The sequence below is a fragment of the Notechis scutatus genome, chromosome 11, assembly GCF_049901735.1.
Source record: "Notechis scutatus isolate UNSWTSFEM ecotype Mainland chromosome 11, rNotScu1.2, whole genome shotgun sequence".
Lineage (NCBI taxonomy): Eukaryota > Metazoa > Chordata > Lepidosauria > Squamata > Elapidae > Notechis > Notechis scutatus.
This window is the reverse complement of record NC_142019.1, coordinates 19,159,521-19,172,085: the sequence shown is the minus strand read 5'-3', so window position 1 is coordinate 19,172,085 and position 12,565 is coordinate 19,159,521. Positions and strand designations below refer to the sequence as shown.

Below are 12,565 nucleotides of genomic sequence, written 5' to 3'. Positions count from 1 at the left end.
GCTCAGTGGGGTTGCAGTGTTACTCACCATGTTCCTTAAAAGTTTGGAAGCTTCATTTATGTCTTTCTTCAGGAGGCTTTTGTAGGCCATCTCCAGACCTATCCGGGTTAGCTGCCCAAGATCCTGGGCAGGGTTGTGAGTCAGACGGAAAAAGACTTGTGCCTCTGGCACTCTGTTGCTTAGAAGGGCTTCAGTGACAGCTTGCTAGGAAATAAAACGACCAGTGATTTCAAGGTTCCCTCCTCTATTCACCCTGAGTTTTGTTTTCTGCTTTGAAAGGTTGAAGAGGGGCAAGGGAAATGGGGACGGGGGTAGAACAGGGGAATTCCGGATCAAAGCAAAGAGGTGCAAACCAAGTGAAGCCAAATCCATCCTTGCAACCTGAAAAGAGCTGATCGAGGGCAATGTGGCATTAGGTCTGGGGATCTGCTGAGTGGCCTGTGTGTGTGTGTGTGTGTGTGTGTGTTCCAAAACGGCTGGGAGTTACTAGCTGATCTGATAGTCAAACTAAGCCCACAGCACAGAGGTTAACAGACCTAAATGTCTTCCTAAAAAGACCACAAGTCTGTCTGTATTCAGCAGCCAAGCTACCCCATAGAGCAGGGGGTCCCCAAACTTGGCCACTTCGCACTGCTGGTTGGAGAATTCTGGGAGTTGAAGTCCACAAGTCTTAAAGTTGCCAAGTTTGGAGACCTCTGCCATGAAAGCTGTTGAACCAGTTAGATTGAAGAGAAGCCATTAGCCAGCCTCTCCTCTCTAAAACCGCTGCTGCCATTTTAAAAAAATATTTAAGCTGATGACTATGAAGATGTCACCGGATCACAAATTCCATGAAGAGATTCAGGTCTGTGTAGAAAGCACTCCCTTTGCCCCGACCCCTCCATTTCAGGGGATGTCTCCAAGCTTAATTCTGTTGAAGGAGGATGACCACACAGCCTATGAAGCCAGAGGCCTTCCTGGATCCCTTTGCAGCTTAATTATTTATCCTTTTACGAGACAATGCCCGGCACAGATTTACCTTTCCAAATGACTTTAACACAAACCAGGATACTTACATAGCTATATCACCATTCTCTCTCTCTCACGCGCACAGAATGATCTCTTGCTAAACCAATTACATCCCCACTCTGCTCCTTCCCACTGAAATCAATTACTTTCAAGTGCTGAACGTGGAGCAGGCTCTGTACATGGCTGCAATTTGCTGTGCATACATGTAATAAGGAAATTGTTTAATAAATTGAGATCACGGGTGAAATATATTCTGATATTGAAGCTACATTCCGCTTACCTCTGTATCAAATTTTTCCCAGTGGCTTTGCTCCATTTGGGGTAGGTTATCTTTGGAATCCCAGGGCTGGCTTATGACACCGGATGGCTTATGAGGAAACCTGATCATAAATGTCCTGAGTTTAATGATGTAGCTGGTGAAAATGTCAACACACCGGAGCATATTTTCATCCAATTCTGTGAAGAGCACCAGGAAAACAACCAAGTAAAGCTACTGAAAAGGCTGCTTGGGGAGAACGGCAACTATAGAAGTTGCAGTGTGATCCACCACCACAACCACAAAACCACTACACCATCCCCTTTGAGAGGATCTGGGCTGTCAGCCAGAAGGGACAGGATGCGGCTCCCTGGTTACTCGTCCTGCTTCTTGGCTGGACATGGCCAGCAGAGAAGGAATCAGGTCAGCTCCGTGGAAAGGGGGGGTGGCAGCAGACTCTCCTTCTCAGAGGCCCCGAGGGTTCAGGTAACCCCTGTCCTGCAGCAGCTTCCCATTTGGGGGGAAGGGGATACAGGAGCTGTGATACCTGGCTAACCACAGAAGGGTTTGAAAGAAGCCAACCTGAATTCTCATCAGTCTGGCTTCAGGCCTACTGCTAACGCTGAGGCAGCCTCATTGGTGCTGGCTGAGGGAGGGAGGGAAACCTGCAGGACTGATTCTACTGAATGGCTCAACAACTTTCATCCCAACGATCGTAAGATACGTGTGGAACTCGGGTACGTGGCTCTTCAAACTTGGCAAGGTTAAGACTTGTGGACTCCAACTCGCAGAATTCCTGAGCTAACGTGACTGTAGGGGGAATTCTGGGAGTTGAAGTCCACAAGCCTTAAAACTGTCAAGTTTGAAGACCCCCGTGCTAGTTCATTCCTATCTTTAGGATCGCTACTCAAAGCTGTCGGAGGATAAATTTTGCTTTGTCTTTGAGGTTGGAGTCTCCCAGAGCTCCATTTTATCTGTTCTTCAGGATCAACATGAATATTCTGGAGGAAATCAGCTCCAACCTAGCCACAGAGTTTCTGGATGCAGTAACTCTAGAAGCCAGCAGGTATTTTATTTTTTTAAACAGACTTTTAAAAAAGCAATTAATATTATTTTATTCAATTTTGTATAGGCCCGATAAGAGTAATTGCAGGTTGTTATACTGTTTTTCTGTACTGCTCTGAATTTTCTTTGGTATGCAAAGAAAATGGTAGTAATAATTCTTAGAAAAAGAGCATTTCCAAATAAAGCAGGAATAAGTGGCCTTTCAAGGGGCTGGTGCTACCAACTAATTTATACTATATCACAGAATCCATCTATCTATTTTAAACAATTCAAATATAAAAAACTTTTAATAAATTATACATGGCTGAAATCTGGGGAAATCGTGATGATCCTGCAAGATTTCAGCCAGCCAGTAAGTAAAATATTATAATAGATAAAAAGTGAGTGTTAGTGGTACTCCTCAACTTACAATCACAACTGAGCCCAAAATTTCCGGTGCTATGAAGTGAGGAAGTTTTATGTGAGTTGCACCTTATTTTAGAACTATTTTTGCCAGTTGTTACGCAAATCACTGCAGTTGTTAAGTGAACTATGTGGTCATTAGACAAATCTTAATTACGCAAATGGCTTCTCCCATGGACTTTGCTTATCGGAAGCCGCCTGGGGATGTTACAAACGGTGACCACATGACCCTGGGACACGGCAACTGTCATGAGTACATGCCAGTTGCCAAGCGCCTGCATTTTTATCACGTGACCAGGGGGTTGCTGCAATGGTCATACGTGTGAAAACTGATCATGTTACTTTTTTCAATATTATTGTAACTTATGAAGGATTGTAAGTCAATTACCTGTATTGCAAAGCCTCGTATATAAATATATCTTTAGACGCTTTATAGACACTTAATACCCACTGAGTATGAAGGCTGAAGCTGCATGCTGCCCCATATTTGACTTTCTTCTTTTCATGATTTAAGGAGCACAACATTTGTAAATAAGCCCATTGCAGAAATAGAAAATCTGTTCTTAAGTGATGGCACAGAGAATACCAATTCAAGTAAAATAGATACTTCACACCAACTCTACCTTCTCGGTGCGTAAAAATCTCCCGGAGTTGTTTGTTAAGAAAAGATAAGGTGAGGTTCAACAGCTGCTCAGAGAAATTCTTGCTCTGGGTTTCCACGTCATTTTCTTGAATTGCCTTACAAAGCAAATCCAGGGCTGGCCTCAGTTCTTCAACACCTGCAGAAGAAAAGGGTTAAACCAAGAAAAATGGGAATATCACATGAAGAAACGCACAAGTTTGCATTTGTCTTCAAAGTGATGTATGCAATTCATTCCATTAAGCGTTCTGAAAACCCCTGGACCTCTCATTCGCAGGTATCTGCCCTGACCCACTCTCTCTGCCTTCAATGCGGTCTACTTTGCATTCAGTCAAGTGACGCTTCTTTTGGGTTTATGCTGCAATTTGAAGAATGTCAGTGTGAATATTCATAGTTTACTTACTCTTCAAGTAAAAATCTGACGTAGTATTTGCAGGCTGATCTTGTACAGAGCTTGCCGCAGACAGATTGAAGAGGTTCTCTTTATTCTTTAGGAAAAAATCCACGGTGTCCAACTGTCGGTTCTCTAAGCCAGCCTAAATATAAAAAATATATATTTTTATATTATATTTATACAATTCTCTGATCTCTCTTCATTAACATCTGGCCTGAGTGTCCCAGAGAGCAGCCAAATTTCTCTGCTTAAACACCTTAAATCAGGGGTGTCCAACCTTGGCAACTTTAAGAGACTTGTCCCAGAGTTCCTCAGCCAGCTTTGCTGGCTGAGGAACTCTGGGAGTTGAAGTCCACAAGTCTTAAAGTTGCCAAGGTTGGACACCCCTGCCTTAAATGAATATGATCTTTTCTAAGTAACATATTTGTTCTGTATATATTTGAGTACACCCAAATAAGTGCTGGATGATATGTTAATTACAGCTTACTTTTACACAGATTTGTAACTTAACATTGACTGTAGCCAAGGAATAGTCAATATTTCTTTGTAATATAGAACAAAAAGGACCAGTGGTTTACGTAAGATTTGGGATTCTTTAAAGATAATAAATAATAGATGAAATATGCAGATGGCGCTAAAATACAAATGGTAATACTTAAAAAAAAACACAACAATCTTCACAATACGGAAAAAAAAATTGTGCTGGAATTAATCAAGTCAGTTTCTTGTCTTGTCAGCAGGAGATCTTGTGTCTCCACTGGCTGTGTGCCAGAACCATTTGGAGCAAAAAGTGTGGGGAATCAATATTTCTGCTCTAGAATGGATGGCCGGGGCCTCACAGCTTCATAGGCACCAGGGAAAGAGTTGGAGTCGTCCAGAAAATCCTCAGCGACAGAAAGACACGGCTTCCCCCAACCCTGGAAGCGAGGACGGCCCGGGCTTATTTCCTCACCTCTAAGGCATGTACAGGAATCGAACACCTTCCCCACCTATTGAGGCGGCAAAGGGAATCTACAGTGCTAGCGCTTCCGTAGATGATCAGCCTGTTTAGGAATTCCTCTTGGGTAAAGCCAAACAGGAACAAGAAGAGGCCAGTCTCTAAGGATTGTCACAAAAGGAGAGAGGTTATTTCCACAGTGCTCATTGTTTAGTGATTTGAACACAACTCCCTCCTAACGTCAAGAAAACGACTTCAACTCTGAAATTTTCTAGAGGTGAAATATTTATCTGCAATTAAAATCAAAGATGCTCACCTGAAAGGACAAGCCATAGGGGTTCCTCCCTGGTATATTCCACAAAAAAGGAGTTTTTCCCCACGCAAGACTGCGTGACGTCCTGCGTCACCAAATCCCACAGGACAAGAGTCACTCCTTCACTTTCACTTGAGGCAGTGAAGAGCACCTGGGAACCAGTCACGTGTTTACAGTCAAGATTCCCACGCTCCTCTAGGTCACCCAAGTGTAGATTCTTCCATCGCCTCTCCTCAGCGCTTTTATTAGCTTTCCTCCTGGAGCTTGAAAGAACAAGCGCAACCTCTTGAAACAGGGACGCGGCGGAAGTGTCCAAACTCTTAGAGTTAAGAGGTTCTAAGTGCAGAACGTGCTGATACCAAGGCAACTCCACATTTGTACACAAAAGTGGAAAATAATTGTGTATGTGTGTATCATTCAAAGGTAGTACGCGTGTCTTCCGTGATCTGGAAAAAAAAGGGGGAGGGGGGAAATCTTAACATTTTCGGTGATATATAAAATAAAGATGTAAGAATTACACTTTTCAATGAAACAACTCTTATCTTGTCACCACAAAAGTACCTTTTGCCAACTAACCTGTCAGTCTGAAATGAAGGTTGCAAGAACTTCATGCTGTAACTTGAACTACTGAGGCCATCTTCATTTACCCCCTCCAACTGTTGCGTAGGAAGATTCTCAAAGCTTTGCTTGCAAAATAAATGGTCAGGATATTCTCTGTGGGGGATTAAACAGATTAACAGAGTTGGAAGGGACCTTGTGGGTCATCTAGTCCAACCCCCTGCCCAAGCAGGAGACCCTACACCATTTCTGACAGATGGCAGTCCAGTCTCCTCTTGAAAGCCTCCAGTGATGAAGCTCCCACAACTTCTGAAGAAAAGCTGTTCCATTGGTTGATTGCTCAGTCAGAAAATTCCTCATTTCTAGGTTGCACCTCTCCTTGATCAGTTTCTATCCATTATTCCTTGTCTGGCCTTCAGGTGCTTTGGAAAATAGGTTGACCCCCTTCCTCCTCTCTGGGGCAGCCCCTCAGATATTGGGACACTGCTATCCTGTCTCCCCTGGTCCTTCTTTTCAATAGACTAACCATGCCCAGTTCCTGTAACCATTCATCGTTATGTTTAAGCCTCCAGTCCCCTAATCGTCTTTGTAGATGGTTGGTTGGTTGGATGGATGGATGTAGACAGACCTCAAATAAACAAATGAATCCATAACATTATACTTTTACATTGATTCAGGAAAACGATCCAAAGCTACAGATTTGTCTATGGCCAAAGCATGGAAGCCCTAGGTTCATTTGACGGGAACTGACTCAGGCATTTTAATCAATAGGGTGAAAATCAGATGTGGGTATGGGAAGTCCTGTCTTATTTAAAGAACAAATTGTGGGTATTCACTATCAAAGTCCAATAGAAGTCTGCCACATTCTTTCGGGATAAGGCTGATAAGCACCCACCTTTATATCCCTTGAAATGCTGCCAACGACTAAATTGCCAATTCGCTATACAAGGCCAAACGGAACACAAGGTCAACAAGGAGCTTCAGAGTTTAAACCAACCAGAATGAACAAAGTTGCTTCCTGCAAAGGCTCATGTCCCTTTTCTCCTCCTTTATGTCTTATGGGAGGGGCCAATATTCTCCAAGCCTTACTCCCCGAGTCACCCCTTTTGTCTTAACTGTCCTTGCCTTCTGGCAGCTCTGTGCAAGGGCGTACTGGGAACAGGCTCCCCTTGTTCCTCTGCCTCACTGATGTCAGATTCTGGAAGCTCCGGAGTCAGCACATAACTCTCTGATGGCCCTGGCCCCATCTCTGTGTTGGATGCAGATCCCTTGTCCGAGCCCTTCCCAGACTCCAGGACTGGCCCATGTTCCTCCCCACTGTCCGACTCTGCTGCCAGCTCCGCAGGCCGCCAATGGACCACAACACAGAGGGCATTCCTTCACACAAAGTGCCGCCTGCATCCCATGGGAGACGTGGATGGCCCCAGCCCTGTTAGTCTAAGGCACTGAAGACCTGGATGTTTCCCCAGGCGTTTGGGTCAAGAGATTAGGTGAGTCCTGCTGCCGTTGATGTGGGGGTTACTGTTTTATCCTTGGGCAGGAGGAGTTATATGTATGGTTTTCATGCTCTTAATCTTTATAAACCACTCAGAATCACTCAAGCGAGATGGATGGCCGTATAAATCATGTATATAAATGATTTTTATACTGGAAATCAGGCAGTCTTTGAGAAATAGCCTTCAAACATTGTCGTCCACCTACCTGAAGTACAAGTTGAGGTCAACAGCAGCCACACAATTGGAGCGGCTGACAACCACAGCCATGCTGAGGTCATATGATATATTAAGCCGCACAAGAGGAAGTGGCACGTCCTGGTCTCCCTCGTCTTGCCCTCGTGACTGATAGAGAGCGACACTGATGTGGGCCAAATAGGCGCCATCGGTAGCGCCAAATATGTCTTTGCAAAAGTTAAAGAATTTCACAGGCTGTTGAAATAACAGGACAAAAAGAAACATACCCTTCAAAGAGCACGACTGTATGCATTCCCGCTTCAGATGAAGCCTCATTGGGCAATGTCATCTTATTTTAGAGTAAACGTGCACAGGAAATCAAGCAAGCTATAATAGTTCAATAGAACTTGCTGGCGGGAAAATACATTTTTTAAAAAAATCAATCTTTTTATGTCCTGTGATGCACCAATTAAAGATCAACTGTCAAATGACAGGGTTATTCCAGTCTAGGGAAAGATGACACAGCTGGGATCAAAACCTCCACCATAAATCTAATTATAACAAGAAATACTCTTTTCTTCACCTCTTAAGTCAAGTCTTTTAACAATTGCTGAAATAACTCTCCATCCCTGCTTTCATGGAAACATATTACCGCTGTATTTTTAAGTCAATGAAGATGTATAATTAATGTGCATAATTCCCCACTAGAGACCTGAAAATGAATGCAAGGATTTCAAACATTTCACTCTTCATGTTTATCTACATGCCACTGATGAGTCTTAGGAGGGAAAATTGTTTGTTTTATGGTAATCTGCTCTTCTAGAGTGGATTCTTGAAGGCTCTTGTGAGGTCAAGGAAGGGCCAGAACAGAAGCTGATACAAGACAAATACAAGAGCAGTGTGGTTGGGTTGCCCAGAAGCAAAGGTGAACACCTCATAGAATACAAACCATGGGATCTATAGAGCCCCCAACCACCCTTCTGTGTCCTCCTCACCCACCCTGCATGACCCCTTGCATCAACAGGGTCCTTTTTGCCTTTTTCACAGTCAAGCTGTGCTAAATCTCTAGCAGGTCAATTTTCACTCTTAGATTTCAGTATTACCCAACCTGGGACATGGCCAAACAGTCCTTGGAAGCTCACCCAACACCAGCTTTATATTAAAGGATACGTATCCATCCCGTCTCATCTAACAAGAAGATAATACCTCTGCAGAAAGTAACGTTCACTGTCCTTTCCAAAGCTTGTGGGGGCAAATCAAGTCTAAAGCAGCCTTCCACCTCTTCCCCAAGTTCTCCTCCAGGAAAAACCAGATGTGCAACCACACAATTGTTGAGCAACAGAATAGCTCTGCCGTTTTTAAATGACAGCACTTGCAAAGAGGAAATAGATGGTAAGCCTGCAAAAGAGGATATAGGGAATATTTCATATTTTGTAAAGGAGAAATAACATGCAGACAAACTCTGATTAAAAAAGCACGTTCAACTAGATCAGGGGTCACACCACACAAAAGAGACAAGAAAAGTACTAAGAGGAGGGGAACAAGATCCTCTCCACCATTCCAGATAAGCAGGAATCAACACCAGGCAATTAATCAAGCAGAAAACAACGCCCTAATCGAGGAAATATGGAGGAGAAAATCACACCCCATCAACACTGGTAAGGCAAATGTTGGGAATGACCTTGGGAAGAATTGCTGCCTAGGGAACCATCAAAGGTAAAAGTTTGTATTTTCAGACTTGTAAGATCCTGTTAAGGTCGCCCTACAGTAAAGCAGAATTAGCTCATCAGCTTGGTAGAAGCAGCAGTATTTCCATTTGACCTGCATTCAGATTCGATGCATTCTCTCTCCTTTATCACATTATCAACCACAGGTAGGCATATGGGGAGAGCTAGAGGATATGATTGGGTAAAGAAGGTGGGCCAGAAGTGACAGGTTTTGGATGAAAATTGGCGGAACCTAATTTGTAATTTCCAGGCAACCACCGTGTGTGTTTATCCATAAAAGCTATGGGGCAGAATGAGAGCACTAAAGACCATCTCACAGGAGCTCCGATTCTTGGGAATGACTGTCCTTCAGTGGCATCATCTGAAAACTAGCTAATGCAGGGGCCTCCAACCTTGGCCACTGGAAGCCTGGAGGACTTCAACTCCCAGAATTCCCCAGCCAGCTTTGCTCTAATGCAGGGGTCCCCAACCTTGGCCACTGGAAGCCTGGCGGACTTCAATTCCCAGAATTCCCCAATCCAGCTTTGCTCTAATGCAGGGGTCCCCAACCTTGGCCACTGGAAGCCTGGCGGACTTCAACTCCCAGAATTCCCCAACCAGCTTTGCTCTAATGCCGGGTCTCCAACCATGGCGACTGGAAGCCTGGAGGACTTCAACTCCCAGAATTCCCCAGCCAGCTTTGCTCTAATGCAGGGGGCCGCTGGAAGCCTGGCGGACTTCAATTCCCAGAATTCCCAATCCAGCTTTGCTCTAATGCAGGGGTCCCCAACCTGGCCACTGGAAGCCTGGCGGACTTCAACTCCCAGAATTCCCCAGCCAGCTTTGCTCTAATGCAGGGTCTCCAACCTTGGCCACTGAAGCCTGGCGGACTTCAATTCCCAGAATTCCCCAATCCAGCTTTGCTCTAATGGCAGGGGTCCCCAACCTTGGCCACTGGAAGCCTGGCGGACTTCAACTCCCAGAATTCCCCAATCCAGCTTTGCTCTAATGCAGGGGTCTCCAACCATGGCGACTGGAAGCCTGGAGGACTTCAACTCCCAGAATTCCCCAGCCAGCTTTGCTCTAATGCAGGGGTCTCCAACCATGGCGATTGGAAGCCTGGAGGACTTCAACTCCCAGAATTCCCCAGCCAGCTTTGCTCTAATGCAGGGGTCTCCAACCATGGCGATTGAGCCTGGAGGACTTCAACTCCCAGAATTCCCAGCCAGCTTTGCTCTAATGCAGGGGCTCCAATCTTGGCCACTGAAGCCTGGAGGACTTCAACTCCCAGAATTCCCCAGCCAGCTTTGCTCTAATGCAGGGGCCTCCAATCTTGGCCACTGGAAGCCTGGAGGACTTCAACTCCCAGAATTCCCCAGCCAGCTTTGCTCTAATGCAGGGGCTCCAATCTTGGCCACTGGAAGCCTGGCGGACTTCAACTCCCAGAATTCCCAGCCAGCTTTGCTCTAATGCAGGGGTCTCCAACCTTGGCCACTGGAAGCCTGGAGGACTTCAACTCCCAGAATTCCCCAGCCAGCTTTGCTCTAATGCAGGGGTCTCCAACCATGGCCACTGGAAGCCTGGCGGACTTCAACTCCCAGAATTCCCCAGCCAGCTTTGCTCTAATGCAGGGGTCTCCAACCTTGGCCACTGGAAGCCTGGAGGACTTCAACTCCCAGAATTCCCAATCCAGCTTTGCTCTAATGCAGGGGTCCCCAACCTGGCCACTGGAAGCCTGGCGGACTTCAACTCCCAGAATTCCCCAATCCAGCTTTGCTCTAATGCAGGGGTCCCCAACCTTGGCCACTGGAAGCCTGGCGGACTTCAACTCCCAGAATTCCCCAGCCAGCTTTGCTCTAATGCAGGGGTCTCCAACCTTGGCCACTGGAAGCCTGGAGGACTTCAACTCCCAGAATTCCCCAGCCAGCTTTGCTCTAATGCAGGGGTCTCCAACCATGGCCACTGGAAGCCTGGCGGACTTCAACTCCCAGAATTCCCCAGCCAGCTTTGCTCTAATGCAGGGGTCTCCAACCTTGGCCACTGGAAGCCTGGAGGACTTCAACTCCCAGAATTCCCCAATCCAGCTTTGCTCTAATGCAGGGGTCCCCAACCTTGGCCACTGGAAGCCTGGCGGACTTCAACTCCCAGAATTCCCCAGCCAGCTTTGCTCTAATGCAGGGGTCCCCAACCTTGGCCACTGGAAGCCTGGCGGACTTCAACTCCCAGAATTCCCCAATCCAGCTTTGCTCTAATGCAGGGGTCCCCAACCTTGGCCACTGGAAGCCTGGCGGACTTCAACTCCCAGAATTCCCCAGCCAGCTTTGCTCTAATGCAGGGGTCTCCACCTTGGCCACTGGAAGCCTGGAGGACTTCAACTCCCAGAATTCCCCAGCCAGCTTTGCTCTAATGCAGGGGTCTCCAACCATGGCCACTGGAAGCCTGGCGGACTTCAACTCCCAGAATTCCCCAGCCAGCTTTGCTCTAATGCAGGGGTCTCCAACCTTGGCCACTGGAAGCCTGGAGGACTTCAACTCCCAGAATTCCCCAATCCAGCTTTGCTCTAATGCAGGGGTCCCCAACCTTGGCCACTGGAAGCCTGGCGGACTTCAACTCCCAGAATTCCCCAGCCAGCTTTGCTCTAATGCAGGGGTCTCCAACCTTGGCCACTGGAAGCCTGGAGGACTTCAACTCCCAGAATTCCCAATCCAGCTTTGTTTAATGCAGGGTCTCAACCTGGCCACTGAGCCTGGCGATTCAACTCCCAGACTCCCAGCCAGCTTTGCTGGCTGGGGAATTCTGGGAGTTGAAGTCCTCCAGGCTTCCAGTGGCCCAGGTGGAGGGACCCCGAGCTAAGACACAGAACTTCTGCAAAACCCGAGGGTGCCATTTCCTCCCTGGATGGAGACCGTCAATCTCAGCCCTGCAGTTGCTGGGAAGCCGGACTGAGAGGCCTGGAAAGAGCCGCTTTCCGGAAGGAAGCAACCCAGAGGCAGCCCCCTTCCCCCCGCCATCCTCCTCCTCCCCGGGGGCCGCCCCTGCGAGGAGAGACTCGCCTGCATCCCGGGCGGCCAGCAGGCCCCGCAGCCGCTCCTCGGGGACGCTGCGCAGGAGGGTCGCGCCCCACTTCCCGGCCTCCGGAGCGACGTCGTAGAGGAAAGCGCCCGGCTCTCGGCCACGGCCAGCAGCTGCAGGCGACCCCCGCCGCCGCCTCCTCCTCCGCCGCCGCCGCCTCGCATCCGCTGCCCCACACGAAGCTGCAAGAGCCGCGCCGGCCTCGGGTCAGGGCCTCCGCTTCCCCTCCCCGCGGCGTCCCCCCGCCCGACCGGAGCCCCCGCCGGCGACCCCTGGCGGGACCCTTGCCCGCCCTCAGGCCCCGCTTACTCTTCCCAGGCGCCCGGCAGAGAGACGCCCGGCAGCCGCGCCGCCGAGGTCAGCCCGGACAGACGCAGCTCGGACGGCCCGGCCACGGCCAGCGCTCCCCGCCCGCGGCTGAGCTTGGCCCGCAGGGGGCCGGCCGGGGGCTCCGCAGGCGGCGGCGGCGGCGGCAGCAACACCCGCAACGCCTCAGCCATCCCCGCCGTGAGACCCGCGGCGCCCAGCTGAGGGGGACGCGCCA

The 12,565-nt window shown here is 48.1% G+C and overlaps 1 protein-coding gene across 1 annotated transcript in view; it reads right to left on the bottom strand.

Annotated features, from left to right (window-relative positions):
* SPG11 (SPG11 vesicle trafficking associated, spatacsin) overlaps positions 1-12,521 on the bottom strand; it is a 41,636-nt gene extending 29,115 nt beyond the window's left edge. Inside the window, 12 exon segments of the mRNA XM_087972990.1 lie at positions 28-204; positions 1,289-1,464; positions 3,355-3,510; positions 3,775-3,907; positions 4,718-4,863; positions 5,019-5,461; positions 5,592-5,729; positions 7,275-7,470; positions 8,414-8,641; positions 12,003-12,059; positions 12,061-12,203; positions 12,331-12,521. Coding sequence (XP_087829116.1) covers positions 28-204; positions 1,289-1,464; positions 3,355-3,510; positions 3,775-3,907; positions 4,718-4,863; positions 5,019-5,461; positions 5,592-5,729; positions 7,275-7,470; positions 8,414-8,641; positions 12,003-12,059; positions 12,061-12,203; positions 12,331-12,521 — 2,184 coding nt within the window.
* Between the last annotated feature and the right edge of the window lie 44 nt (positions 12,522-12,565).